The sequence below is a fragment of the Lissotriton helveticus genome, chromosome 5_1 (assembly GCF_964261635.1).
Source record: "Lissotriton helveticus chromosome 5_1, aLisHel1.1, whole genome shotgun sequence".
Taxonomy (NCBI): Eukaryota; Metazoa; Chordata; class Amphibia; order Caudata; family Salamandridae; genus Lissotriton; species Lissotriton helveticus.
The window spans coordinates 940985402-941012616 of NC_136065.1; the positions used below are offsets into that span (position 1 = coordinate 940985402).

The 27215-nt window shown below is 46.2% G+C and overlaps 1 protein-coding gene across 4 annotated transcripts in view; it reads left to right on the forward strand.

The window, feature by feature from the left end:
- ZNF518A (zinc finger protein 518A) overlaps positions 1-24738 on the forward strand; it is a 131802-nt gene extending 107064 nt beyond the window's left edge. For 2 of the 4 annotated variants that reach the window (XM_078643444.1, XM_078643442.1), the window contains exons 2-3: positions 622-720; positions 19756-24738. In XM_078643444.1, coding sequence (XP_078499570.1) covers positions 19855-24141 — 4287 coding nt within the window. In that variant the 5' untranslated portion in view covers positions 622-720; positions 19756-19854 and the 3' untranslated portion in view covers positions 24142-24738. The remainder of the gene's footprint in view (positions 1-621; positions 721-19755) is intronic. The other 2 variants (XM_078643445.1, XM_078643443.1) reach the window with 1 other exon arrangement.
- The last annotated feature ends 2477 nt before the right edge of the window (positions 24739-27215 follow it).

Sequence of the window (27215 nt, forward strand, 5' to 3'; positions counted from 1 at the left end):
GCCCAATTCCGCAGATTTCATTAAGTGATTTAGGAGAACCGGAAAGGCCAATTTCCCTCTTCACCTTCTTGCAAGAGCTTAACCAGCAGAGTGACCACTGCCTTCTCAGTCCCATGTTGAGGATGGGAAGCTATCCGGCCGCATTCCAGCATGTCTAAAGTTGGCTTACCACTGCAGTTTCCATGATTTATAGTAATCTAAGGTATTTGGATAAGGATTCTGAAACTACTTAGATTGGAGGAATATAGAGAAGGCCTTTCATCACTGTTCCACTGGTTACCTGTGACAGATGCCCAGGCATGTAGCCCTCAGATCTATTGCCTGTTTGAATGAGGACTAGAAGAAAGATCTCAGAAAAAAATACTTACCTGTCAGAATGTCTGTGATGAAGCAATGATTGTGCTGCTCTCATGATAACTTGTATTGTTGTAGATTTTAATTAACCACCTTCATATTGCCATCAACGAACTGGTAATAATTTGATCCTTTCAGACAGATCCGTATAGGCATATGTTCAGCTTCTTACTGTTTATTTTAGATTCCTTTTTACACCTGTGAATCTTACAGAATCTATGCCTTTGGGGGCTTTTTGTCTTGAAAAATGTTTGTTGTTTTATTCAGTAGGTTCCGTATAGAATGAGGATATGTTGATGGAGACAGAAACTGGTTTAAAGTTCGACTTGGCTCAAGCTTAACGTTTCCACTGAAGTAGTCAACAGGGTAAGAGAGACGATCAAGAAAAGTCCACTTCAAATCGTACTACAAATGTTTAGTACAAGTGCTAATGCAAGCAACTGCTTTTGTATATGATGCTTTACTAACCGTTATTTAAAGTTTATTTGTGCTTTAACTGATGGCCAAACATTACTTTGCCACAAAGTTACACTTTTGTAAACTAATGTTTTGATAGGTTTCAAGTAGTTCTAAGGTATCGACAGGTAGATGCTGTGTGTTGTGTTGTTTTGACCTTGTGTTGTGTTACAGATTGCTGCTCTGTGTACTGCAAAGGTAGAAATGGCTTAGCATTTGATTGTCTTAAATAACAGAAGAGGCCTTCCAGTGTCCCTGCCATCGTTTGTTTTTTCAATGCCTTTCTGTTGATTTGCATCTTATCCAGTGTCTGTTTATTTTTTTTAACGTATCAATCACTATCTTATCTGTCAGTTGTACTGCTGTCATCATCACAGATTCTGTCCTCACAACAGCACCAAGGTGTCTGATCCTATCCTCAAAGCTGCTGTCTCATAGACTGGATAGTTCCAGTTTGTCTTACAGCTTTAAAAATATTTTTTCCCATAACACCAGTATCTTGCAACATGTTCTCCAGGTAAGCTGTCTTGATCCCTTTCTGCTGCAATATCTCCCAACATCGTATTGCTGTGGCATACTGTTGATTAGGAGTCTGGTACCACCCCATTATTATGTTTAGAAACCCATTCCCTTATTCCACACACAAACCTGCCATCGCAATCTCTCCGCAGTACTGACAGTTGGTTGATCTTGGGTGATATCCACCCAGATCTCTCCAGTTTTTAGGTCTCGGCCTGACGAAAGCAGCGCATGCGCTGCTCTTGTCATACGAGGGCTTCTTGGAATCGATACGATTCCCGAAGCTCGCTTTCTGCTCCGCCCGTGTTTTGGATTGGTGCGCGTCATTTTGCGTCACCAATAATGCAAAACCGGATGTTCTGATTGTCCAGGAGGGTTTTAGTCCCTCCTGGTTACCACCCTGTCTCCTTTTGGCCCCGCCTACAAGGATTGCATCTTTTACTGGCGGCGGGAGACAGTGTCTCCTAATTAGCGGCTACGCACTTTTTTGTTATCATCCGGCTTTGGCAAAGGCAGCCGTGTGCTTATTTTTGCATTGCGCTTTCACTTAAAGTGAAAGTGCGATGCAATTATAAACAAGCGGCTGCCTTTGCCAAAGATGAGAGCTTGTTTTTTTATTGCCCATTTTGTTTCGTTTTAGAATTTCTCCAGCGCTAAAATCCTTATCTGCAGCCCCGTCCACTAATGGATTAAAGAACTTGCTCACCCTCAGGGTCACACTGAGCAAACCTTTAAACAAATGAACGCGAGTCAAAATGCGTTAAGAAATGGGCAGTACGCCCTCATGTTAAAAAAAAAACGCTTGCTGTGTGGTTTAGAAAATTATTTGCACAAGACCAACAGGATCCTTGATAAATGTATTTACAAACAAGCTGCAGCTGATTATCACAAGCTGTCCTGTGGGTGCAGCAGCCTTTTTTTGTAAGCATAATCTCCCAAACTACAAATAACACAAGCGTGCTCGCGCGCGCTGTGGAGTAAATAAAAGCACCACAGGGCTCCTCCACTGAGCTCCCGTCTCTTCAGGTGCAGTCTGTGTGACCCCGTGGGGAGGGCACGAGAAAGAGGCAGATGTCGGGCCCTCTTGTGCCGCACTGTGGGAATACGAGCCTGTGCTGCAGTGCCAGTCCACAGTCAGCCCTCTGTGGCGTGCACAGGTCCGGTCTCTGGAGGAGCGCTGTGCTATGTATGCTCACAGACCGCACAGTTTGAAGGACCAGTTTCTGGGGGAGTTCTGTGCCCAGAGTCTGCAGTGTGCGCGCGGTCGGCCTCTGAATCAGAGCTGTGCAGAAGTACTCTATCAGTCTGAGAGAATTCTGTCTCTGGAAAAGAGCTACACGTCGCTCTCAAGCTGCGGGTTGGACAGTACCTTTCCTGTGCATGAGGGCTGAACTGCACTCACAGACTCCAGCTTGCACAGGGGAGGACAGCGTTGTACGCACAGTCTGTGAGCAAACGACTGGTCTATGAAGAAGATCTCTACTTGAGTCAGAGGCTGCAGTGTGCGCAGAACTGTCTCTGGTGGAGAGCTGCATTTTATCCCAGACTGAAGCGTTCCCCGGACCTCTCTCTCTCCAGACCTGTGCAGCACACAGCAGTGTGAACGAGACCTGTCCGGGGGAGAGCAGTGTGCACGGGAGCTGTAGAGCAGGCAGGCAGTAGAGTGCACAAGACCTGTTTCTGGGTGAGCTGTACAGCAGGTGGCAGCGTGCATGAGAGCTATCCTGGGGAAGAGCTGTGCATTAGACAGCAGAGTGCACGGGAGATGTACAGTAGGCGGTAGAGTGCACGGGAGCTGTAGAGCAGGCAGGCAGTAGAGTGCACTGGACCTGTTTCGGGGTGAGCTGTGCAGCAGGCGGCTGCGTGCATGAGAGCTATCCCGGGGAAGAGCTGTGCATTAGACAGCAGTGTGCACGGGAGCTGTACAGCAGGCAGTAGTGTGCAAGGGACCTGTTTCAGGAGAGAGCTGTGCAACACAGGCGTGGCAGCGTGTACAGGAGCTATCCTGACGGAGAGCTGTACAGCAGGCAGTAGTGTGCACGGGACCTGTTTCAGGAGAGAGCTGTGCAACACAGGCGTGGCAGCGTGTACAGGAGCTATCCTGACGGAGAGCTGTGCATTAGGCAGCAGTGTGCCTGTACAGCAAAGCAGTGACAGGTTCCACTCGGCCTACTGCTGGCCATGGATAAGACTGCGCAGCCGAGCTTGGACTGACGGTAAGGGTACTGAGCCAGTGGCCGTAAGTCGCCTCCGTGCCTGGCACGCTTCTTGGTGTCGCTGTCCACTGTTCTTTTAGTTCCTCTTCCCAGCATTTCTTTGTTTGTTGTTTTCTGTTATTGAAAACGACACCTGCACGTACTGCAGCAAACTTGCATATAGGCTATTAGTAGGCGCTGTGTTTTGGAATGTGTACAGGGCCGGCTTTAGGGCAGTAGAGCTGGTGTGGCCGCAATGGGCACTGAACTGTGGAGGGGGCGCAGACTTTAGGGGGGCACTGTGTTTAGCAGTAACTTATGATTAAAGTGAAGAGGGGCTCTTTTGCCCGATGGTAGTGAGAATCTAAGGAGGTGTCATGGGATGTGGGGGTGCCAAAAATCTTTTTTGCACCGGGCGCCACCAGCGCTAAAGCCGACCCTGCATTTGTACGGTTTCTGTGAGGGGAAACAGTTGCGCTGTTCGAACCTGCAAGTGGTATTGTTTAATGTTATCTAACTCAAGTAAATCATTTTATCGACCTCAGTAGGATGAGGCAGGTTTTCCCTCAGGGTTTCAAACATGTGTCTGTGGGAGTCAAACATCAATCCCTGAAGTGAATGCATTGAACCTGAGAGCCTCCTGACCCGGGTTTTGTGTGTTTGTGGTCACATTACAGTCACTTTACACATCCAAAAATTCGGACAGTAAGATTACGCAATGCCTTTCTGGAAGCTAGGCCTCTAGAAAACTGATCTGTGGTAAACAAAATCCAAGTTAAAGTCCTAAAATGTGCGCACCATCCTACGGGAGCCTCATTATCTATCTAAGGGTGCTCAGGGACGCAGCTACCGTTGGGGCAGCACGTGCAGTGGCACCAGGGCCCAAAGCCCTGAGGGGCCCTTTGAAACCTGATAATTGCTGTATTTTGGAACACCAACAGCAGTCAAAGGGGACCATGTGTTCGAGGCATATGAGCTGCAGATTGTACACTTAGCAATAGATCGCCACCTGGTGTTGGGCTCGGATGATTGCAGGTTGTTGTCTTCTTGGAAGAAGTCTTTGTAGTCACGAGATAGGTGACTCCTCCCTTGGACAATACTGCGCATGGTAATCAACTCCATCCTCAGATTGTTTTTTTCCGCCACTGGGTTCGGATGAAAGTTTTCCGCTCCGGCTAGAAAAGACTCTTTTCGGCATTTTCGAAGCGTGAAACTTTAGACAAACAACTTTCGACATCGAAGAAACTTTTCGACATCACCAGCTACATCCTGGTGCGTCGACGCGGGCCGTTGGGCCTATCGGCGCCGTACGGCCTACGCCTCATGGACAGAACTCCATTCAAGAGATGCCCGGTATGTCGAGCAAAATTCCCTCATAGCGACCATCGCGAGGTTTGCAACCTCTGTCTATCGCCGGAACACGACGAGTCGACCTGCACAGCCTGTGCCTCCTTCCGATCGAAAAAGACCATTCGGGATCGGAGGGCCCGTCGACACGAGATGAGGAGATCAGCGCCAGCACCGGAGGCCGTCTTTGAGGAGGAGATCGTCGAAGAAGACGTATCTGAGGACGAGAACCCACTCGAAGCTATCTCCGAGGACGAGGCTCCACTCGTCGCCAAGGAAGACTCGCCTGATCTCCAGATCATATCGGGAGCAGAGGACTTGGACGTTTTGATTCCATCTCGACAACCCGTGAGTACCTCTGCCCCTGCACAACAGTCATTGCCAAACCAAAGGCGTCGGTCAGCACTCCGCCCATGGGGCCCAGTCGAGACCGAAATTTACCCTCCGACACCCCGCCTTCCGGCTCGGCTCCGAGGAAAAAGACTACGCCTTCCGGTGCATCGGCACCGAAAAAAACACATGTGCCAATTCCACCTCCTCCATTGGCACCGAAACATCCTTCGACACCGAAGGACTCTTCGACACCGAAGCTAACACACCCTTCGGCGCCCAAAGACACTTCGGCACCCAAACCTAAACAGGCATCGGTGCCGAAACCAAGAACCGTGACGGACCCGAAAGCTTTGACTCCGAAACCATCCGGTTCCAAAAAGAAAGAAGGGAAGCTAGATTCCGGCGCTGCAGGCCCAACAAAACCTGTCTCCACGCCAAAATCTTCAATACCGGTACCAAAGACTCCAAGGCCTGATACAGACAAGCCTAAAACACCTTCGGCACCGAAGAAATTGCCACAGGACTCAATCACTCCTCGTAAGGCAAAAGACACTAAACAACCACCATCGGCACCGAAGAAATGGATGCCGAGGAAGATTATAGAAGAGGAAGATCTCTTTAGATCAGATCCAAAACAGTAAAAGGTCTATATTAATCCAAAAACTGGAAATGTGGAAGCAATTCCTCATAAGAAAAGACCAGCAGACACACCACTTCCAACTGTGGTTCTGTAATCTCCTGGTTCCTCAGGATCGGGTAACTAAAGAACACCACCCTGACAACCTTGTCAGCACAATGAAGCAGTAAAGACTAGTTGGGTTGCGTAAACCAGATTTAATAAATCAAAGCACTGCCAGAGGGGGACAGTACAGCAACGGTCCGTTACAGGGTTGAATTCACCCCGTGTAGCTCCGAGACCTAGCCGTCAAACCGCCCTCCACACGAATGCCGGTCCCGGCATTCGCCAACAGAGGGCACCGTGCTAAGCAGTGGCCGACAATGCCACTCGAGTACTCGTGTAGGGCGTCTACGAAATGTTAGGTCTCTACGCCTTATATCGTCCTCCGCATTAGTGTCGGTCCCGACACTCTCCAACGGAGGGCAAAATGCGTAAACAAAGGGCGTGCTCTGGTCATGCACGATTACCCTCGAGCGGGGACTGGTGTAACCAACGCAAAACGGTTATGGTGTCCAGTACGCTTGATAACCCTCGAGCGGGAACTTTGTAACAAATGCAGTACTGTTCTGGTGTCCTACACGCTCGATAACCCTCGAGCGGGGACTGGTGCAAAGTATGCAGTACTGTTCTGGTGTCCTGCACGCTCGATAACCCTCGAGCGGGGACTGGCGCAATAACGCCTGTAGGGGGCCTTTAATTCGCTTGAAGAACCCTCGAGCGGGGATTGAGCCTGCCTGGAGGCAAGGAGCGCGTTGCTCGCTCGATTACCCTCGAGCGGGGACTGTGCTCCAAAGCGCCGGGAACAAACAACGAATAGCGGGACCCATAGCTGGTAGGTAGCGGCCGCTTCTCCTACTCAGCTAACTCCGGGTAACAAAGAAGAAGGTCCAGGAATCAAGGTCTCACCTTGTCAGAGGGCTCAGGCGCTGTGATCCAAAACCACGAACATGGAATATCCAACGCCGTCCTTAGCGTCCCTGGTCCGTTTTATGTCGGCGCGAACTGCGCATGCTCCGTGCGTTGCCCTGTTGCTGAGCTTGCAGTATAGTGAGTTCTCCCTTAGGATCTGTAGGACCGAAGACACATGCCGCACATGTTCCACCAAGCTGTCCGAGTACACCAGAATATCGTCGATATAGACGACGACGTACACATCCAGGATGTTACGCAGCACGTCGTTCAGGAAGAACTGAAACGCCGCAGGGGCATTACAAAGCCCGAACGGCATCACTCTGTATTCAAACAACCCGAACCGTGTCTTAAAGTCCGTTTTCCACTTGTCTCCGCATCGCATGCGGACAAGGTGGTATGCCCCTTTCAAATCCAGCTTGGTGTACACCCGAGCCCTCTTGACTTGTTCCAGGAGCACGTTATTGAGTGGTAAGGGGTACCGATTTTTGACTGTGATGGCGTTAAGCGCCCTGAAATCCACGCAAGCGCGAAGTTCTCCGTTGGCTTTTGGGATAAAAAACAGAGGCGAGGCCGCCGGTGATCTTGATGGCCGTATAAACCCCAGACTCAGCATCTTGTCCAAATAGGAATGGAGGTGGGTATTCTCGGGCTCTGACAAGGCGTACAGCCTCCCGCCAGGTATGTGGGCACCAGGGACCAGGTCGATCTGACAGTCATAGATCCTGTGGGGAGGAAGGGCCTCTGCTTGTTTGTCGTCAAACACGTCCTCATATTCTTGGTATTCCCCGGGAAGGATCACCTCCTTCTCCGCTACTGTGGCTACCTCATACCCCGTGCTCACCTTCATTGCAGGACACCCCGATGACCGCCCGCAGAATTGGGAACAATACGGGGAATCAATTCGTATATCCTGGGATTTCCAGTTGATAGAAGGGTTGTGTTTTTTCAGCCACGGTAACCCCAGTATGACTCCGTATTGAGGAGCACAGATGATGTTGAAGTCCAAGACTTCCTTGTGTTGCTTTCCATAACGCACCTCGATATCACCAGTGTGATGGCTTATGGGCCCTGAAACCAACCTGCGCCCATCCACCGCATATACTTCCTCCGGGACCGCACAAGGCAGGAGCGCAATCCCTATGCGGTGTGCCAAAACCCACTCGTTCCGCACCTTTAACTGGAGAGGAATAAACATATGTCTGGGACCAGTCGATACATGCCGCTGTACTGAAGGGATATAGCCATCACTCCAGGAATCCCCTTCTTTGTTCCGGGAGTCCGTTCGTTTTTCGCCCCCTTTTCCACAGTCGCTGTTGACATGCGGCTGGGGCGGGAACGACCTGTTCTTGGTTTCGCCGGACACTCGCGAACGTAATGCCCCTTCTTTCCGCAGTACAAACATAGGCCTTGTTTCCGGCGGGACTCCTTCTCTGTAGCTGTAAGTCTGGCTCTGACTGCCACTATGTCCATGGGTTCATTCCGATGCGCAAGCTGCGTTTCTGTGGTCACTGGCTGGCCAGAAGCAGGCGGTGCTTTGTCCTTCTTTGGGCCACCTCCTCGACGCTCGCTCTATCTATGTTCCAAGCGAAGGGCCAGGCTAATCAAGTCCTCACAATGCACTGGTTGTGGGTCGATCTGCGCTATCACGTCCTTCAGCTCTTCACTTAATCCCTGGTGGAAGAGCGCTGTTTCTTTGGCCGGTGGCCATTTGGTTTCCGTGATGAGACACCTGAACGCGTTCAGATACTGGACAAGACCTGTGGTGCCCTGTTTCAACTAGAGTAATTCTCTGTCTGCGGTATAGGAGTCCGCTCTCCGGTCAAAAACCTTTACGAATTCCTCTTGAAAGGCTTCCCAATCATACAGAAGCGGGTCGTCCCTGCTTACCAATGGTACAGCCCATTGGGCTGCGTTCCCCGCCAAGTAAGAAATCATAAAGGCGACTTTCGCCTGGTTTGTAGGAAAGGATTTCGGTTTGCAGGAGAAATGGAGGGCCACCTGTGTTATGAATACCTGGACCGTGGCGGAGTCCCCGCTGTATCTTTCCGGGGTGGCAAGTGGTATTGCGACTGGCATTTCTACCACTACTGCTGCAGGCTGTCCTGTATTAGGAGTCCCAGCATTGAACGGATTCCTCTGTAGGTTGTCCATCCTAGCCCGCAAGTCCGCTGTCTCCTGACGGGATGCAGCTAGATCGTTCTGGACATCAAGTAATGCTGCCAACACGTCGTCCATAGCGGCCATGGTTCCGTACCCAACCGGGAGGATGATTAAAGTTTTTTTTAAAGGTCGGATATTATGTAATCTCCTGGATCCTCAGGATCGGGTAACTAAAGAACACCTCCCTGACAACCTTGTCAGCACAATGAAACAGTAAAGACTAGTTGGGTTGTGTAAATCAGATTTAATAAATCAAAGCACTGCCAGAGGGGGACAGTACAGCAACGGTCCGTTACAGGGTTGAATTCACCCCCTGTAGCTCCGAGACCTAGCCGTCAAACCATCCTCCGCACGAATGCCGGTCCCGGCATTCACCAACAGAGAGCACTGTGCTAAGCAGTGGCCGACAATGCCACTCGAGTACTCGTGTAGGGCATCTACGAAAAGTTGGGTCTCTATGCCTTCTATCGTCCTCCGCATTAGTGTCGGTTCCGACACTCTCCAACGGAGGGCAAAATGCGTAAACAAAGGGCGTGCTCTGGTCATGCACGATAACCCTCGAGCGGGGACTGGTGTAACCAACGCAAAACGGTTATGGTGTCCAGTACGCTCGATAACCCTCGAGCGGGAACTTTGTAACAAATACAGTACTGTTCTGGTGTCCTGCACGCTCGATAACCCTCGAGCGGGGACTGGTGCAATAATGCCTGTAGGGGGGCTTTAACTCGCTCGAAGAACCCTCGAGCGGGGATTGAGCCTGCCTGGAGGCAAGGAGCGCGTTGCTCGCTCGATTAGCCTCGAGCGGGGACTGTGCTCCAAAGCGCCGGGAACAAACAACGAATAGCGGGACCCATAGCTGGTAGGTAGCGGCTGCTTCTCCAACTCAGCTAACTCCGGGTAACAAAGAAGAAGGTCCAGGAATCTCACGTCTCACCTTGTCAGAGGGCTCAGGCGCTGTGATCCAAAACCACGAACACGGAATATCCGACGCCGTCCTTAGCGTCCCTGGTCCGTTTTATGTCGGCGCGAACTGCGCATGCTCCGTGCATTGCCCTCTGGGTAGCGTAGTTCTTGGCGAGATGATCTTGGGGGCTGTAGTTCGAAGAACGGAACGCTCGCATAGGATCCTGAAAGCGTAGTGTGGACGATCCGGTTTGTGTCCTAACAGGTTCCTGCCTAAAAGGATTGTGCAACTTCTCCAATGCACCCTCCCTCTCCTTCACCTTCTTCCTCTCCTATCACTCCATATATTGAGCCTATAACTTCTCCTGCTCAATCTCCTGCATCATCACACCACACTGACGAAGAGTATGACTTAGGTGGGGGGGATGGTATACCAGAGCCACATACATATCCTTTAGATGAGGACGAAGATGTTAATCCAGAATACCCCAAAGAGGATGATGCATATACTTTTCCACCAAATAATGCACCAGACATCCCTGAACCTCAGTACTACCCAACCAAACCTTCCCCTCCAGAGGATAGTATTGGGTTCAATCATTTATTAAACAGAGCGGCACTCTATCACGGAGTTCCAATGCACTCTGATGCCATTGAGGAGGATTTCTTATTAGACACTTTTGAACAGTCGCAAAGGTCTACTCAAATACTACCTGTGATCAAAGGGGTCATTAAACATGCTCCAGAGATTTTTAAAGATCCTGTAAGGTGTAGGGTACTAAATCCCAGAATAGAGAAAAAGTATAGACCAGCACGAGCTGATCCAGTATACATTAAGGGACATCTGCCATTAGACTCTTTGGTAGTGTCAAATGCACGTAAAAGAGCCAACTCCCAGACTTCTGGTGACACCCCCCCACCTGACAAAGAATCAACAATTATTGATGCGTCAGGAAAACTGATTGCGCACAAGCACTAAACATATGGCGTATAGCAAACACACAAGCCTTACTCTCACGCTACAACAGGGCTCACTACGACCAACTAGAAAAATTAATGGAGCACCTACCAGATCACTACAAAGATCAGGCAGCAGAGCTTTTACAAGAAGGCAAATTAATATCTAATGCCTCAATTAAATGCGCACTAGATGTAGCTGACACAGCATCCAGGGCAGTTAACACCAGTGTTATCCTTAGACGTCATGCATGGTTACGCATTTCAGGTTTCAAACCAGAAGTACAAACTACCATCCTGAACCAGCCCTTCAATCAGAACCAATTGTTCGGGCCAGAAGTAGATAAAACTCTAGAGAAGATGAAAAAGGACACAGACACTGCTAAGTCTATGGATGCATTACAATCCACCCAGACTAGAAGTTCTTTTCGTCGCTCCTCTTATAGAGGAGGCTCCAAGCAGACCGGTGCAGACAACACATCATCTTTTAAAACACGTACTCAAACCCCCTCTAATAAAGGCTACTTTAGAGGAGGGTACAGAGGCAACAACAATAAGGGAAGAGGTAGAGGTAATAACAACCGCTCCTCTTCCACTCCCAAACAGTGACTTCCCTCTGCCTCCCCTACAACATTTCACTCCTGTGGGGGGCAGACTATCACAGTTCCTACCTGTCTGGAATCCATCACTACAGACAGGTGGGTAAGACAAATTATCCAACATGGTTACTGCCTAGAACTCACAGCAACCCCCCCAAACATATCACCCAGGCAGCGTCCAATGTCCACAGAACATTTAACCCTGCTTCAACAGGAAGTTCTAGCACTTCTACAAAAAGATGCTATTCAAGTGGTCCCCTTACAGCAGAGCTTTCCAAAGTGTGTGCCGCAACACCGTACTGTGTCGCCTCCACTCTGTGGGTGTGTCGCGTGACAATGACCCCCCCCCCCTCGTGTGTGGCAGCCAGACTCAGACAGCTCCCGGGCACACACAATCAATCAATCAATCAATCAATCAATCATGCCATTTGTATAGCGCACTACTCACCCGGGAGGGTCTCAAGCCTCATCCGAGCACTTCACAGGTCATTAAAAGACTGTGTGCATGTTAAAGAGGCTTTGTTGATGTGTCACCCCTTCTAAGAGCCCCTGCAGCGCCACTCTACCTCGTGCTTAATGTTTCAGCCCCCTCCCCCCGAAATGTGGCTCTAGTTGCGCCTATGCGCTGGGGGGTGTCTGCTGCTGTTAATATGCTCTGAAGCGCCTCCCTCCACCCTGGGCCCAGCAGGCACAAGTCTCGCCTGCCAAGCACCAGCCTTAGCCAGGGGCACTGGCTGCTGTGAGCATGATTCCTGCTCCTTGACCTTGTCAGACACCTGGCAGTGGCAGCTTCCAAGCAGTTTCGGAAGGAGTCTCTGCTTGGCGCACTGGTTCAAGGCGCTGCATCCTATTACTTAGAAAACTCAGGCGTTAGCAGAGAGGTGGGGACTCTGTCCAGCCTCTGGTCCATGGGCTTTTTATCTTATGACCTCCGCGTTTATTTATAAACATTAAATAATTGTATTTGTCTATTTTTTAAATTTATTTCTCAGTAGTTGCATATAATAATTATATCACAATCAACGGCTCCTTGTAATGCACAAACAGCAGAGGCAATGCTTTTCCAGGGGCGGCTCAAGCGAGAAGTTCCTGAGAGAAGAGTAACGGCGAAAGGGTGGCAAAGATATTGGGGGGGGGGGGCAGAGATAGAGGGAGTGATAGAGAGGGAGCGAGCGAGAGAGAGGGGAGAGACAGAGAGAGAGAGATACTGAAGGATGGAGAGAGGGGGCGAGAGACATACCGAGGGAGAGAAACACAGAGAGGGAGAGAGACTGAAGGATGGAGAGAGAGAGAGAGAGAGATAAAGAGGGGGAGAGAGACTGAAGGATGGAGACGGAGAGAGATAGGAAGAGAGAGAGGAGAGAGATACTGAAGGATGGAGAGAGAGGGCGAGAGAGATACTGAGGGAGAGCCAGAGAGAGAGAGAGAGAAAGAGAGCGGGAGAGAGAGAGAGGGAGAGGAGTGAGAGGAAGAGGAGTGAGAGGGAGACGGAGGGAAAGAGAGGGAGAGGAGGAGGAGGGGGAAGGAGAGGAGGGGGAGGGAGAGGAAGAGGAGTGAGAGGGAGACGGAGAGGAGAGAGAGGGAGAGAGGGAGAGGAGGAGGAGACAGAGGGAGAGGAGGGAGAGGAAGAGGAGTGAGAGGGAGAGGGAGACTGAGATGGAGAGGGAGAGGGAGAGGAGGGAGAGAGAGAGGAGAGAGGGAGAGGAGTGAGACAGAGGGAGAGAGGGAAAGGAGGGAGAGGAGACAGAGGGAGAGGAGCTAGAGGAAGAGGAGTGAGAGGGAGACGAGGGAGACGGAGAGGGAGAGGAAGAGGAGGGAGAGCGGGAGAGGAGAGAGAGAGGGAGAGGAGAGAGAGATTGGAGAGGGAGATTGCAGGAGTAACCCCCCCCCCCCCTCCCCCCCCCGAACCCCCTGTAGGAGGTTCGGCTTGCTCGCTGCGCTCGCTCGCATTACCGTGTCACAAGATGAAGATTGTCGAAAAGGTGTGTCACCGACGTGGAAAGTTTGGAAAGCTGTGCCTTACAGGAACAGGAGTCTACTCCCTGTATTTCCTAATACCCAAGAAGGACGGGACATTAAGACCGATTCTCGACCTCAGGCCCCTAAATCACTACATACAGTCGGATCATTTTCACATGATCACTTTACAACAAGTACTCCCATTACTAGAACAGGGAGACTTTCTTACAACACGAGACCTAAAGGACGCCTATTTTCATGTTCCTATACATCCTGCGCACAGGAAGTATCTAAGATTTGTCATACAAGGACAACACTATCAGTTCAAAGTCCTTCCATTCGGGGTCACAACAGCACCATGAGTGTTTACAAAGTGCTTAGCAGTAGTAGCAGCACATCTCAGAAGACAACAAATACATGTCTTCCCTTACCTCAACGACTGGCTCATAAAAGCAAGATCGTTCAACCAGTGTGTACAACACACAAAACAAACATTACACGACTTAGGGTTTACGATAAACGACACCAAGTCGCACCTAAAGCCTTCGCACGTTCACCAATATCTAGGAGCTACCATAGACACATCAGCAACTCTAGCGTATCCCAGTCAAGCCAGGATTCAAAGCATTCAGAGCTTAGTCCCCCTTTTTCAATGCCAGCACTCTCTTCAAGCCATTGTTCATGAAACTAATAGGCATGATGGCGTCTTGCATCTTCATAGTTCCTCACGAAAGACTGCAAATGCGCCCAATACAAGAATGTCTAGCACAACAGTGGAATCAGGCTCAAGGTCAGCTCACCGACCTGGTGTTGGTGGACAGCCGTACATATCGCTCTCTGCAATGGTGGAACACCAAAAACTTGACAAAGGGACGGCTGTTCCTAGACCCTGTTCCACAAATAGTGCTGACAACAGATGCATCCCTCAGGATGGGGAGCTCATCTCCTGCACTATACCACTCAAGGACAATGGAACAGCCAACAAAAATTGTTCCACATCAATCATTTAGAGCTGCTAGCGATTTTCCTAGCACTCAAGACTTTTCAAGTACAAGTACAAAACAAAGCTGTTCTAATCCGGACGGACAATATGACAGCTATGTTTTACATACAAAAACAGGGGGGGCACTCTCTGCAACTGTCCCAGCTTGCACAGAACATTTGGCGATGGGCCATCCCTCAAAACATACACCTGACTGTATAACACCTTCCAGGAATTCACAATCAGATAGAAGATCTGTTGAGTCGTCAATCACAACAGATTCACAAATGGGAGTTGCACCCACAGGTTCTACAACCATTCTTCCAAATGTGGGGCATCCACAGATAGATCTGTTTGCCACCCACGAAAACGCAAAATGCCCAACCTTCGCCGCCAGGTTTCCACACCCACGGTCGGAGGGGAATGCAATATGGATGAATTGGTCAGGCAGATTTGCGTACGCTTTTCCGCCTCTCCCACTCATTCCACTAGTAGTACGCAAGCTCAGACAACAGTCTCTCAAACTAATACTAGTGGCCCCACATGGGCACGTCAGCCGTGGTTCACCACACTACTAGATCTCTTACTGGTTCCACATCAGAAATTACGGCTCACGCCATCCCTGTTAACACAGAACCATGGAGAAATAAGGCACCCAGAACCAAGCCAACTGAATTTGGCGATCTGGCTCCTGAGGTCTTAGAGTTTGGCTACTTAAACTTACCACCAGAATGTATGAATATAATTAAAGAAGCTAGAAGACCCACCACTAGAGCATGTTATGCTGCTAAGTGGAAAAGAATTGCAATATACTGTAACAACAATCACATTGATCCATTGGATGTTTCCATCCAAAATATTATTTTTTACCTTCTACACCTACAAAGGTCCAACGTGGCTTATTCTTCCATACGACTGCATCTAGCAGCAATTGCAGCCTATTTACAAAATAGACAGCATCTATCTCTCTTTAGAGTACCTGCGATAAAAGCATTTATGGAAGGATTAAAACGAATAATACCACCTAGGTTACCACCTGCACCAGTTTGGAACCTAAACGTGGTCCTTACAAGACTTATGGGTCCCCCTTTTGAGCCTTTACACAAGTGTGAATTGCAATTCTTAACATGGAAGACTGCCTTCCTTGTTGCCATCACCTCTCTCAGAAGAGTTAGTGAAATACAAGCATTCACAATAGAAGAACGATTTTTTCAGATACACCCTAACAAAGTGGTTCTTAGACCTAATCCAAAATTCCTGCCAAAAGTGATTATTCTTTTTCACCTTAACCAATATGTAGAGTTACCAGTGTTTTTTCAAAAACCAGACTCTGTTGCGGAAAGGGCTTCACACACCTTAGATGTTAGAAGAGCTCTTTTATACTACACAGACGTGACTAAATCGTTCAGAAAGACAAAACAACTATTTGTATCTTTCTCTTCCCCACACAAAGGCAATTCCATATCTGAAGGAGGAATTGCCAGATGGATTGTAAAGTGTATTCAAATATGCTATCAAAAAGCTAAACGTACACTAACAGTTCCTCCTAGAGCGCCTCCACTCGCATCTAGGAGCCTCTATGGCTTTCTTAGGAAACATACCACTAGAGGACATATGTAAGGCAGCAACATGGTCTACCATACACACCTTCACTAAACACTATTGTGTTGACGTGCAAGCCAAGCAGCAAGCTGCAGTAGGCCAAGCTGTCCTTAAAACACTATTTCAGTATGCTGCAACGGATACAAGCGACCACCGCTAGGGGAGACACTGCTGCACAATCGTTGCTAAGTGTACAATCTGCAGCTCATATGCCTCGAACGGAATATGCTACTTACCAGTATGCATCTGTTCTTGGCATGTAGAGCTGCAGAGTTGTACACGCCCTCCCGCCTCCCCGGGACTTGTATCCGTTCCAGTACTCATCTTACTTAGATGCACACGCATGGACATCCTTTCTCTTTACTTCTACTAACTCCATCATTTCCCATCATGGCGAAAAACAATCTGAGGATGGAGTCGATGACCATGCGCAGTATTGTCCAAGGGAGGAGGCACCTATCTCGTATCTACAAAGACTTCTTCCAAGAAGACAACAACCTGCAATCATCCGAGCCCAACACCAGGTGGCGATCTATTGCTAAGTGTACAACTCTGCAGCTCTACATGCCAAGAACAGATGCATACTGGTAAGTAGCATATTCCTTCTGGCTTGCACCAGGGCCATTGGCATTCTTGCCATACCACGGCACGCGCTCATTTTCAGATAACTAATTTCCATTTCTATAGCTCACAATGTACAGTGTTCTAACAATGCACGCACATCCTGGCTTCAGCTATGTATCAGAACTGCAATATGTACTACTAACAGCTTAGAGCTCTATTAAAAGTAAATTTAGTTAAATGCGTTTCACTGTAGAATTGAACAATATCCAAGTTTATTGTAAGATTGCTGGGTTGGCCAATGCACCTGCAGATGAGATCTATATAAATGACATCGTCAATATGAGTTGTTTAATAGACTCCCCTTTTCCACTCAGTGCTGAAATGAGAATTATTGATTTGAGATATAATATCTCTTTTTTAACTCCTCGGGATAATCACGTTTTCTATCCTAGATGCATACTTGTATTCTGTTATAAAGGTAATACAATATCCCAATAGGTAGAATTCAAAAGACAATTTTTGTTGCATGCACAAGGCATTACACAGAGCAGAGAAAAAGGAGACACTTATTCAGGTGATTTTCAAGTCAAAGTTAATTTTTGTATTTGTAGTATTCAAAAAAAGGGAAGGGGAAAAATTTCATGTGGGAGTAATTCTGTACAGCACAAGGATAGACAATTCATATGACAACCGACAGGACTCGGTGCTCAATATATACAAGTGATATGTGGCAACGCAAGTGTAAGTGAACAGCGAGAAGTGGCGCAAAGTGAGCAAGGTGAAACATTTTATAGTGAGTGGCTCGAAGTGTGACAAAGTATTAGTGACTTTTTTCACAATTTCAATTGAGCCACAACGAAAGATGCGCCTATAATTGCGCTGTGGAGTCGACGACGTTTCGGTCCTTAATCAATGTGGACCATCTCCAGGACGAGGTTGTCTCGTTTTCAGTGCTGTGGAGCGAGAAGATCATTAGAGGATGGCGTAGGGAAAAGGAGTTACGCTGTAGGCAGCTGGACTGTGGGTAGGTAGCTAGCGAGGGTGGTGGTAAAGAAAGAGAACGCCTGAGGTGGTGAGCCCGTGAGTGTGGTGTGGGGTATGTCGCATGGGACTGGGAAGCTCAGTGAGGGGAGGGGGGCGTGAATGGGGGTGGTGGGGCACGGTGAGAAATTAAGAGGTAATAGCGCGCAGTCGGATGGATGGAATCTGGATTAATCAGGTGTCCGAAGAGTGGAGGCACAGCGGCTAATGGGTCGCTATGAAAACTAATAAAAGGGGATGGTCGCGCTTTGGGGCGCGGTCTAAAACCAATTAAGAAGGGTCCTAAGTAGGAGGGGGTAGGATCCTCATACACGTGCACTGGGGCGGGGGTATCGCAGCGGAGGTGTTCATAGGCACGGGAACGTGCTATGAGACTGGCAAAGGAGAATCAACAATGGATATACCTGTTGGGTGGCGAAGTCTCGACCCGGTCCAATGGATCCGGCAAGGTTCGTCTGACCGCCAGGGGACTGGAATGAGAAGGGGAGGGAGTGAGGAGGGGTGTAGACCGGCTGAGATCGGTCAGCTTGTGAAGGCGACGCGGGGGAGGAAAATACCTGAATAGTCCGGAGGGCCGGAGGGGGCGTCAGGCTCAGATCGCGGCAATAAATTGAAATCCGGCGGTAGGGGACCTGGAAGAAAGAGGTCTAATCAAGACCAGTGCTATGCATTGGGCTGGCGAGTCGTACAAGGCAGCACTCCCTATTTATTTGTACCTTCATATGTTGTGTTCTCCCATCTGATGCCCTGCATTTTGAATCACTCCTTAAGCAATTTTTAAGATTTATTTACCATCAACTTTCTGAGCGTCCTGTGACACCCATTATTACTGTATTGCGCCTTTTGCACATAGACTGTTATCACCGGATTACATTACACTGCTGACACTGTATTTTGTATTTTTGCACTTATATGTGTGTATCCTTGTGTCTGTACTTCTATGGTTTTAATTTAACTGAATAAAGTGGTTTGATGATGATGATGATTACACCAATTATTATTCTACAGACCTTCCAGGAAACTGACATTTGTTTTTTGTTTCAAATTTATGCTAATGTAAAGGCTATGTGCTTCATATTAAAATATGTGGCTCTTGTCTAGTCATATTATAGTGCTCTCAGGTCATCACAGTAACTACTGAAATATCAGATTCGTTGAACTTATATAATCACTAGTGAACGTCATCCCTGTTGATCCTTTAAAATATATTTCACCTCCTGTCTTCTGTGTCTCAACTTGCGTTGGAGCAGTTGCAGATGAACTGGTACTTGAGCATGGTCTGACATTGAAAGAGCTGATTTTATACACCTGGTTTAGCATGAGGGGTGCGCACAAAAGGAAAACATAATCAATTCTGGAATATGACTTGTAGGCCCATCACCACCTGTTGAACTGCTGGAATTTGCAATCTACCTCTAACTTTCTACTTGTCTCTGACTTTGTTTCAACCTCTCTTGTGTCTGTGTTCCTGAAACCGTAAACGGGCAAGTAGAACTGTGATCTCAAATAGTTAATCTACCGCATTGATGAGTCCCAAAATATATTTTTCAGTTCATATCTCCTTGTGTACTATTTATACATGATGTGTTTCCTAATTTCTAATAGTGTAATGGTGCCTACTCTGTGGTGTCTAAAGTGTTACATAAAAACCTTTAAAATCTTCAACCACACTTAAGCATGACAATGTGAATGCTGATATCAGACTTTGGCTATGGGGAACATGATATTTTGAGAAATTCCATTCAATAACACTCAAATGTCATACTCTCAAAAGTCTACTGACCAGCTATTGAGGATGATGGACAAGTGGTTGGGAGAATCCGAAATGTGTTTGCTGCTTTTGCTGTTATGCAGTTGTTTTGCCAGTGAAACAGGCTACGAAAGCAAACACTTTTTGCTAAAGTTAACATCAGACAAAGATGCACACTCCCAAACAATGTGCTTAGAATTAGTAACTGAATGGTGTTGGGTTCCACCCTTGGTGCAAATGTAAGTATGGGTGGTGATGTTCTGTATCCCAGCTTAAAGAATTTATAATGTAACAATTGAATATGTTTCTTAACACCTCCTTTGTTACCAACCGTAATGTAACCGTTTTAAATAAAACATTTATTTAACCTTTTTCTGTCAAAATTGTTTGTCATTGATAAGTTGAACTGGCAATATTTTTACACATACTTTCTGCCCTTGCAGATTCATGAAAGAACAACTCTACGGATATGAAGGCGCTGGCAAACCACAATGTCCTTGCATACTTAAGAAGAGTTTCATGAGAAAACTGAATGAACAAAAATGAAGACGGAGAAAAATCAATATTCCCCTGTTTTCGAAAATCAAGTTAAATGTTGTATAGAGGATTATGCTGGAAAATATCTTCATGAATCTGATAATGATGTTAAAAAAATGACAATTAAGAAGACTTCAATTTCAGCAAAACATCAAACAGCGTTTTCGAATGACAATCCTTCAAATGAAGCTACACGTTTGCAGATTGACTTGCCATTAATGAATTTTTCAGATAAAGTAACATTTAAAGATGGAAATGGAAGTACACGAGTATTTCAACATAACCGACAAACAGCAAGAAAATCTCTTATAAAAGCTACGTTTAAAGATTGTCAGCTAAATGAGTCGTCTGACATTGACCTGCCACCAAAACAAGATGGAGTTTCAGATGAAGATAGAAGTAAGACCTTGGCAAAAATTTGCAACTTCCCCTGTCCAAAATGTAAAGGTGGAATTCGTTATAGCCCAAATGATCTGCAGAAACATTATAGACTTCTGCATCATGGAGAGCTTCCTAATTATCCATGTGAAATGTGCAGTTTTTCATCAAATGATTTTCAGAAATTTACACAACACCGTCAAACACATCGAAGTACATTGGTGAAATGTGACATTTGCAATGATGAACAGTTCTATAGTTTACTGGATTTAACAAAACATTTTACATCCCAACATTCCATTAATGGCGAATTTAGTTGTGAGCAATGCATCTTCCGCACTTCAGATGTCGGCACATTTGTTCAGCACATGCATAGGCACTGTGATGTTCAGTATAAATGTGAGAAATGTAATTATGTTTCTTTCAACAAAATGGAGTTTCAAGAACACCTTGAGGGTCATATTTGCGTATTTTCCTTCGCTTGTCAGTATTGTGACTTCAGTTCAACAAGAAAGGATAATATTGTGAATCATATCATAGCCGCACACAAAGAGAAGCTGCTTTCAAAAGATACTCCTGAAAATGCGGGATGTGAGTATAAACTTGTAGAACATAAATCACCATTAAAATTAGTTTTGACAAAATATGCAAATGAAACCTCAAAGGCGGCTCTTTGGAAACAGAAGCTAAATCAAGCTGTCAACGGTGAAACCATAGTAACTAATAAACAAATCCTAATTCAGTGCAAATCTGAAAATCCAAGTCAACCTTCCTTCCATGTTAAAGAAGAAATTGATGCATCTGCAAAGCAAGGTAAAGTTATCCATGCAGCACAAGGTGGTAAACCAACTATAGCAACATGCTTTAAGCAAGATAACGGCCCTAGTTTGAGTGCAGGTGTGTTGACAAATTCAGTTAAAGGACCCACTGTGCTTATGGTGAAGAATAACAAAATATCAGTCCCAGCAAATTACTGTGCAAAATTTATGGGATTCAAGGTGGTGGATGGAAAACAGCATATTGCACTAAAACTACTTCCTGCAACTAATCAAAGCGAATGTTCATCTGAATTGGAGTCTCTTTCCTTGAAAGCTGGTGCCAAAGCTTGTCTTAAAAAATCCACAGCTAGAAATTTTATATGTGAACCTTCATCTTCAAGTTCAAGTGATCATGCATCAAATTATTCAACTCCGCAGAGTGATGAATATTGTCCTGCATCACCTCCAACTACAGAGAAGAAAACCAATTTGTTATCAGGTCTTAGGAATTTGAATACATCTTCTTCTTTAGCTGCAAGGTCTAAAGCAAAAAGTATGTTTCATATGCCAATGAGATCTGCCTCCCTTCCTAATCTTTCTGATGTAACCATGATAGATGGAGGAGATCTGTCACCTTTTCTCAGCAGATCTAACAATCCTGATATTTCAAGAAGCACTTGTAGAGGAACATCAAAACGGAAAGTGGAACTTCTCTGTGACCAATCGCTTTCTCAAAAAAGCCACAAGCTGAATGGACCTTCTGCATCCATGTCAAATGTTACAAAAGACAGAGCATTGGATAATTCTGTGGTATCTCCAGCAAGCAGCATGGTAAATGGTAAAGTAAAAGCTCCAGAATCCTGCATATTCTCTGATACTAAGTTAAGTGTTTCTGAAAGCCTGCAGAAAAATGGTAATGGTAATCTCCGTAACCAGGTGTCAAGTAAGTTGCCTCCACCTTCACATGGTAATTGCGGAAGCTTGCTCTCTGTGCCAAAATTTGCGTCTGTTTACTCTGTACAAAATCCTCCGGCATGCTCTTTTATTCCTATAAAAGTAGGGCAAGTGGCTCAAAACGCAGTAAAAGGAAAGTTAAATGCCTACCAAACCCTACCTCTTGCAGTGGACAATCAATTACTGTTACCTTCTGTTAAGCAATCGGGCAGCAGCTATTTTACCAGATCTGTTGAAGTAGGCAGTTTACACATGAAGTCCAGCACCGAAGAAAATGTAGCGCTGAAAGGTAATGCAACATACTCTGGTAAAACGTTTGAGATGGAAAAAATACCAAAATCATTACATGGGGCTCAAGATGGCACATCAATCAAAGCATCCAATATCAGTTCACTTCTTAAGACCCATTCTAATGCAATAATAAATCAGCAGCTGGCTAAAGAAAAGCTCACTGTGCCCTCACACAATCGTAATAGCTCAAATTCTGTAAAAATATTAAGGTCACAAACTCGGCCTGAAAAAAATGCTTTTTTGCCTGCATCATCTCCAAATGGAATTATTTTGCCAGTGCACCTTGCCAATCAAGCAGGATTACAAATCATTTCGGGAAGCACAGTTTACTCGTCAAATGTGTCGGGTGTTCAATTATCCAGTGCGCCCCCTTCATCAGGTCTGCTTAGCAAAAGACCTGGAATGATTCTAACTTTCAGCGGTGAAGCTTTTGGTGCAGTTGCAAATATTACCACTGGTAACTCTCAGGTTTTAGATAGTGTTGCGCAGAATAATGAAGTTCAACAACATTTGCCAAATGCAAATCATTCTCTTACTTCTAATTTTAATCCAGCTTCTGTATCAGTAGCTAATCAGGTAAGTCAAGTGCCTCTTCAAGGACCTTTTATTGTACCTAATTCAATCAATTCTCCTTTACAGGTCGCTAGGGTATCTTCCCAAGCGAATGGGTTACCTGCAGGCCTGAATGTTCTCCAGTATTGTACTACACAAGCAGCTCCTGGAGCTACATCTGGCACATTAGAACCTGGCAAATTGCACTATGAGGCTCAGAATAAACAACCTATTTATGCACTCTTACCTGATGGTCGACAAGCAGTTTTTGTAAAGTATGCTTCTCCTACAGGAAATCCCCAGAATTCCTTTCAAACCAATGCAGCCAATCATATTTTCCAACCAAAGAATTCTGATGGCCCAAAACAGAAGTACGTCCTTAAAATTGTTCAGTCCTCACCATTTCCGGTACCTGTTGCATGCAAAAATCTAGATGACCTGCAGTCCCTGGAAGGTACTACTTTTGCATCATCAAAATGCTCTTTATCCAACTCGGCTTCAGCATCTACACCGCCTGAAGAACCATTGTGTTCCACAAAACATTTAAAGACTTTATTGCAGAAAGGTTCAACCAATTTAACACCTGAATTAGACTGTAGGAAACCTAGTGGTTCCATTCAACAACCACCACTCTGTAATCGTAAGAAACTCAATGTTCCAAAACGCAAATATGATGTGGACAACAAACGGTCAGAATCGGAGACTGCTAAAAGAAACAAGAGTCTTCGACAGAAATCTAAGTTACGGTCTGAAATGCCTCCAAAGAAAAAAACATTAGCTAGGAAATGTAAAGAGAAAAACCAAAGTGGTATGACAAATGAATGCGTTTACACCTTTGAACCTAGGGCATCGAAAGAATGCAAACAGACTTTGAGGCTTCTTCCTTTCAGTTTGAATCAAAATGTGAAATGCCCTAGGAGGAATCAGCCAGTTGTGGTTCTGAATCATCCTGATGCAGATTTCCCCGAAATAGTAAACGTAATGAAGACAATAAAAAAGTTTAAAGGCCATGTTGTAAAGGTTTCATTGTCCAGCCGAACTATTGAAGCTCTCATTCATACTCCATATGGTAGCACACCTAAACTTACTACAAGTGAACACACTGCAAAGAGTCACAAAGTGTTCCTGCCAGTGAGTCCTGTGAAAGAAAGATTTGTTTTGAAATTAACCCTGAAGAAGACCAGCAAAAATAAGTATAAAATTGTAAGAAGTAGCTCAAAAACTGTTATAAGATCTAAGTTTACCTGCTGGTTCTGTGGCAGAATTTTTGAAAATCAAGATGAATGGGTAGGACATGGGCAGCGCCATTTAATGGAAGCTACAAGGGACTGGAATACATTGACACAGCGATACAGCTAAATTACTATTTGCAGTAAAAAACTGATTGTGGCTTGCAAATTTATTTTTGGTGAGAAGGACATTAAGGGTGGATTGCAAAAAGGAAATTATATTGAGTGTTCATTTTTTATGAGGCACAAGAGACTTGTATTTTTATGTAAGAAACCTAGCTACAGGTTTAAGCCTGCAAATGTTATAATTTATTTATTTTTCTTTCAGATGCATTGAATTTCTGTGTTTTTGTGTTTTGAACAACTAGAATCTTTCAGGACTTTCTCAATGCATACATGTAATGTACAGATTTTTCTTTTTCACTAAAAGCGTAAGTTACTGTCCCATACAAGCACTGTCAAAAATAACTTTCAACGTATAACTTCAGATTACTATATGGAAGCCTTTTCAGGGATTTAACACTATTCATTACAAGTGCCTACAAAATGTGAAACATTTCGCATTTTAGATGTCAGGATAATCATTGGTCCAAAAGGGTAATTTTCAAACTGTTTCATAAAAGAAAGCCATATGTGAATGCTGGAATTAATTTTGCTATGCATAGAGCACCTATACCATTTTTGCTGAAATTTGTCTACTTTCAAAGTAAACTATTTTTCTTACAAATTACATAGTATTGTATTTAATACGGCGAGGCAATGAATATTATCCGTGTTTTGCGTAATCACTATTCTGGCTACATAAATGTACAGCGGGCCAGGCTGTGTATGTGCAAGCTAGCTGCTTAATTCATTAAGTGCTGGCGCTCATTATACCACACATGTACTCTGGTCAATTGTATTGCGTCAAAACATAGAGCTGTCCTTGTCAATGTACCTAACATAGACCTCAATCAAAAGAGCCCTTGGAGTAAATCCACCCACCTCAGAACTTATTTGACTTGCCAGACGTAATTCTAGGTTTTGCACCTTTTTGAACACATCCTAATGTTGATTAAAAGATAGTTGGGCATTTTTCAGGTTCTTGGAGGTAGCACAGAAATTGCTTCCAGTCATAGGGATTATTATTTTTAGACCGAGGCCTGTCACAGAGGCGGTAGCTGGGGCTGTTTGCCCCAGGTCTCCAGGTTTTCATGACCCATGTTTTAAAAAAAAAAATGAATTCACATATATTAATCACTTTGGTGATGAGGAAGGCCTGGAGCCTTCGGGCCACCCTCAGTACCTGTGCTTGTGTGCTGAGGACCGCTCCAGGCCATCCGAAAACCAGAGTTAAGAAATCCCTTTGGTGTAAGCACCTGAGGGATTTCCCTTTATTTATTGTAGCCTCAGGAGCTGGTGGAAGAGCCCTCCCACCAGCTTCCGTGGCTCTCTATTTGTTTTCTCTGAAATGACAATTGGTGCCATTTTTAAACTATAATGAGCTGATCTGCTCATTTTACTTTCACTGCTTCGGTGCTCAGGGATGTCTCTCAGACCCCCCCCCCCCCCCGAGGACCGAAGCCAACAGGAGTGGTGTAAAGGGAAGAATCTCCGCTTTCCAATGGTACCTTTCACTAGTGGATTCCTGATTGGGGATTGATGCAGGAGGGCGATTCCACAGCAGGGTTCCATTCCATTAGACACCAGGAACCATATTTTGAGAGGGCAGCTGCCCCCTAACTCTGGGCTAGTTCTCCCGCCCCCCTCTCCCAGGCCCAAAAGTCTCTATGTCTGGGGGGAGGGTCAGATTGGAGATTCTAGTCTCCAATCTGCCCCACAGGGCCGCTAATCACCAGGAATGATCATTTATTGGGCAGAATGGGTAGGGGTGACCCTCTTAGGCATAGGGCCTAGCCCCCAAGCAGGCAAAAATACATCCTTGCATGTCTTTCTGCCCCCTTCGGGGGCAAATAGGAGGCATTTTCCTCCAACTGCTCCCGGTGGTGGTCAGAAGGCCCACTATACCACCAGCCAATTTATTTTATCTAGCAGTGGACTAGTGTATCCCCTCATCTCCCCAGGCTCAAAAAAGATTGGAGCTCTTTACCACCAATATGACCCTGGGAGAGGAAGGGCAGAAAACCCACTAGACACCACAGATTTTTTAAATGGCAAAATGGGTGGGGGAACCCCACCCAGGCATTCAATTTAGCCCCGACCCACTCAAATACACCCCAGCAGTCTTTCTGCCCTTCGGGGGCAGATATGAGTTTTCCTCTAATCTGCCCTCAGCAGGGGGCAAAAAGACAACTAGACCACTAGGGACTATATCTGGAGGGGGGTACCCCCCTTTGCAATTATCTAATGCCCTTCCCCCAGGCCACAATGTCTTTCTGCCACCCAGAAGCACAATGGAGGTAGTTATATTTCAATCTACCTGGGGTGAGTGGGGGGGGGGGGGGCGGGTTGGAGGCGAGAAGCAGAAAGCCCACTAGATATCCGGGATGATTTTGTTTGGTGGAGAAATGGGTGGGAGCGTCCCGCCTAGGTATTGGGCCTAACCTCCAGTATGACCCCAACAGTCTTACTGCCCCCCTGGGGACTAAATCATCCCCATCTTCTTGGCTAGAAGGGATTTTGTGTGTGTGTACTTTTTTTTCTCTTCTTTTTTTGTTTCTTCAATATAGAAATGGGTAGCAGAGTTGGGTTAAGTCCCAAACTTGCCTAAAATTGGACATTTACCTTGTCTTTCTTTGACTTAAACTTCTGGAATCAGCAGGAATCCACAGAATTCCTACCACCCAGCGTTCTCCCACTTGTCCTAATAAGAATGCTATCCCACTTGTGACTTGGCCTAGTGCCCACAACAGGGACAAATCAAACCAGGGTCAATGAGAGTCTAGGGGCTAGACTCCCATTGCCCTTGCTTTGAAACTTGCCTTTAGCATGCAATAGGCCCAGCCACACAAGTGAGGTAGCCTTTTTATTAGGACAGGGGGGGGGGGGGAAGGATGCAACTTTTGTGTGGATGGCTTATGTGGCCTGAAAGTTATAGAGGCCTAAGCACAAACTGCCCCAAATAGCCAAAAAAGGCCAAGTACAGGGATAGCAGTTGAAAGGTTAAAAGAAAACAAGTTTGGCCTATTAATTCCGCATGAGCTAGCTATCAGTGACCAGCCAGTAGGTGGCACCATAGGCTGCAGCTACCATAAGTATATTTTT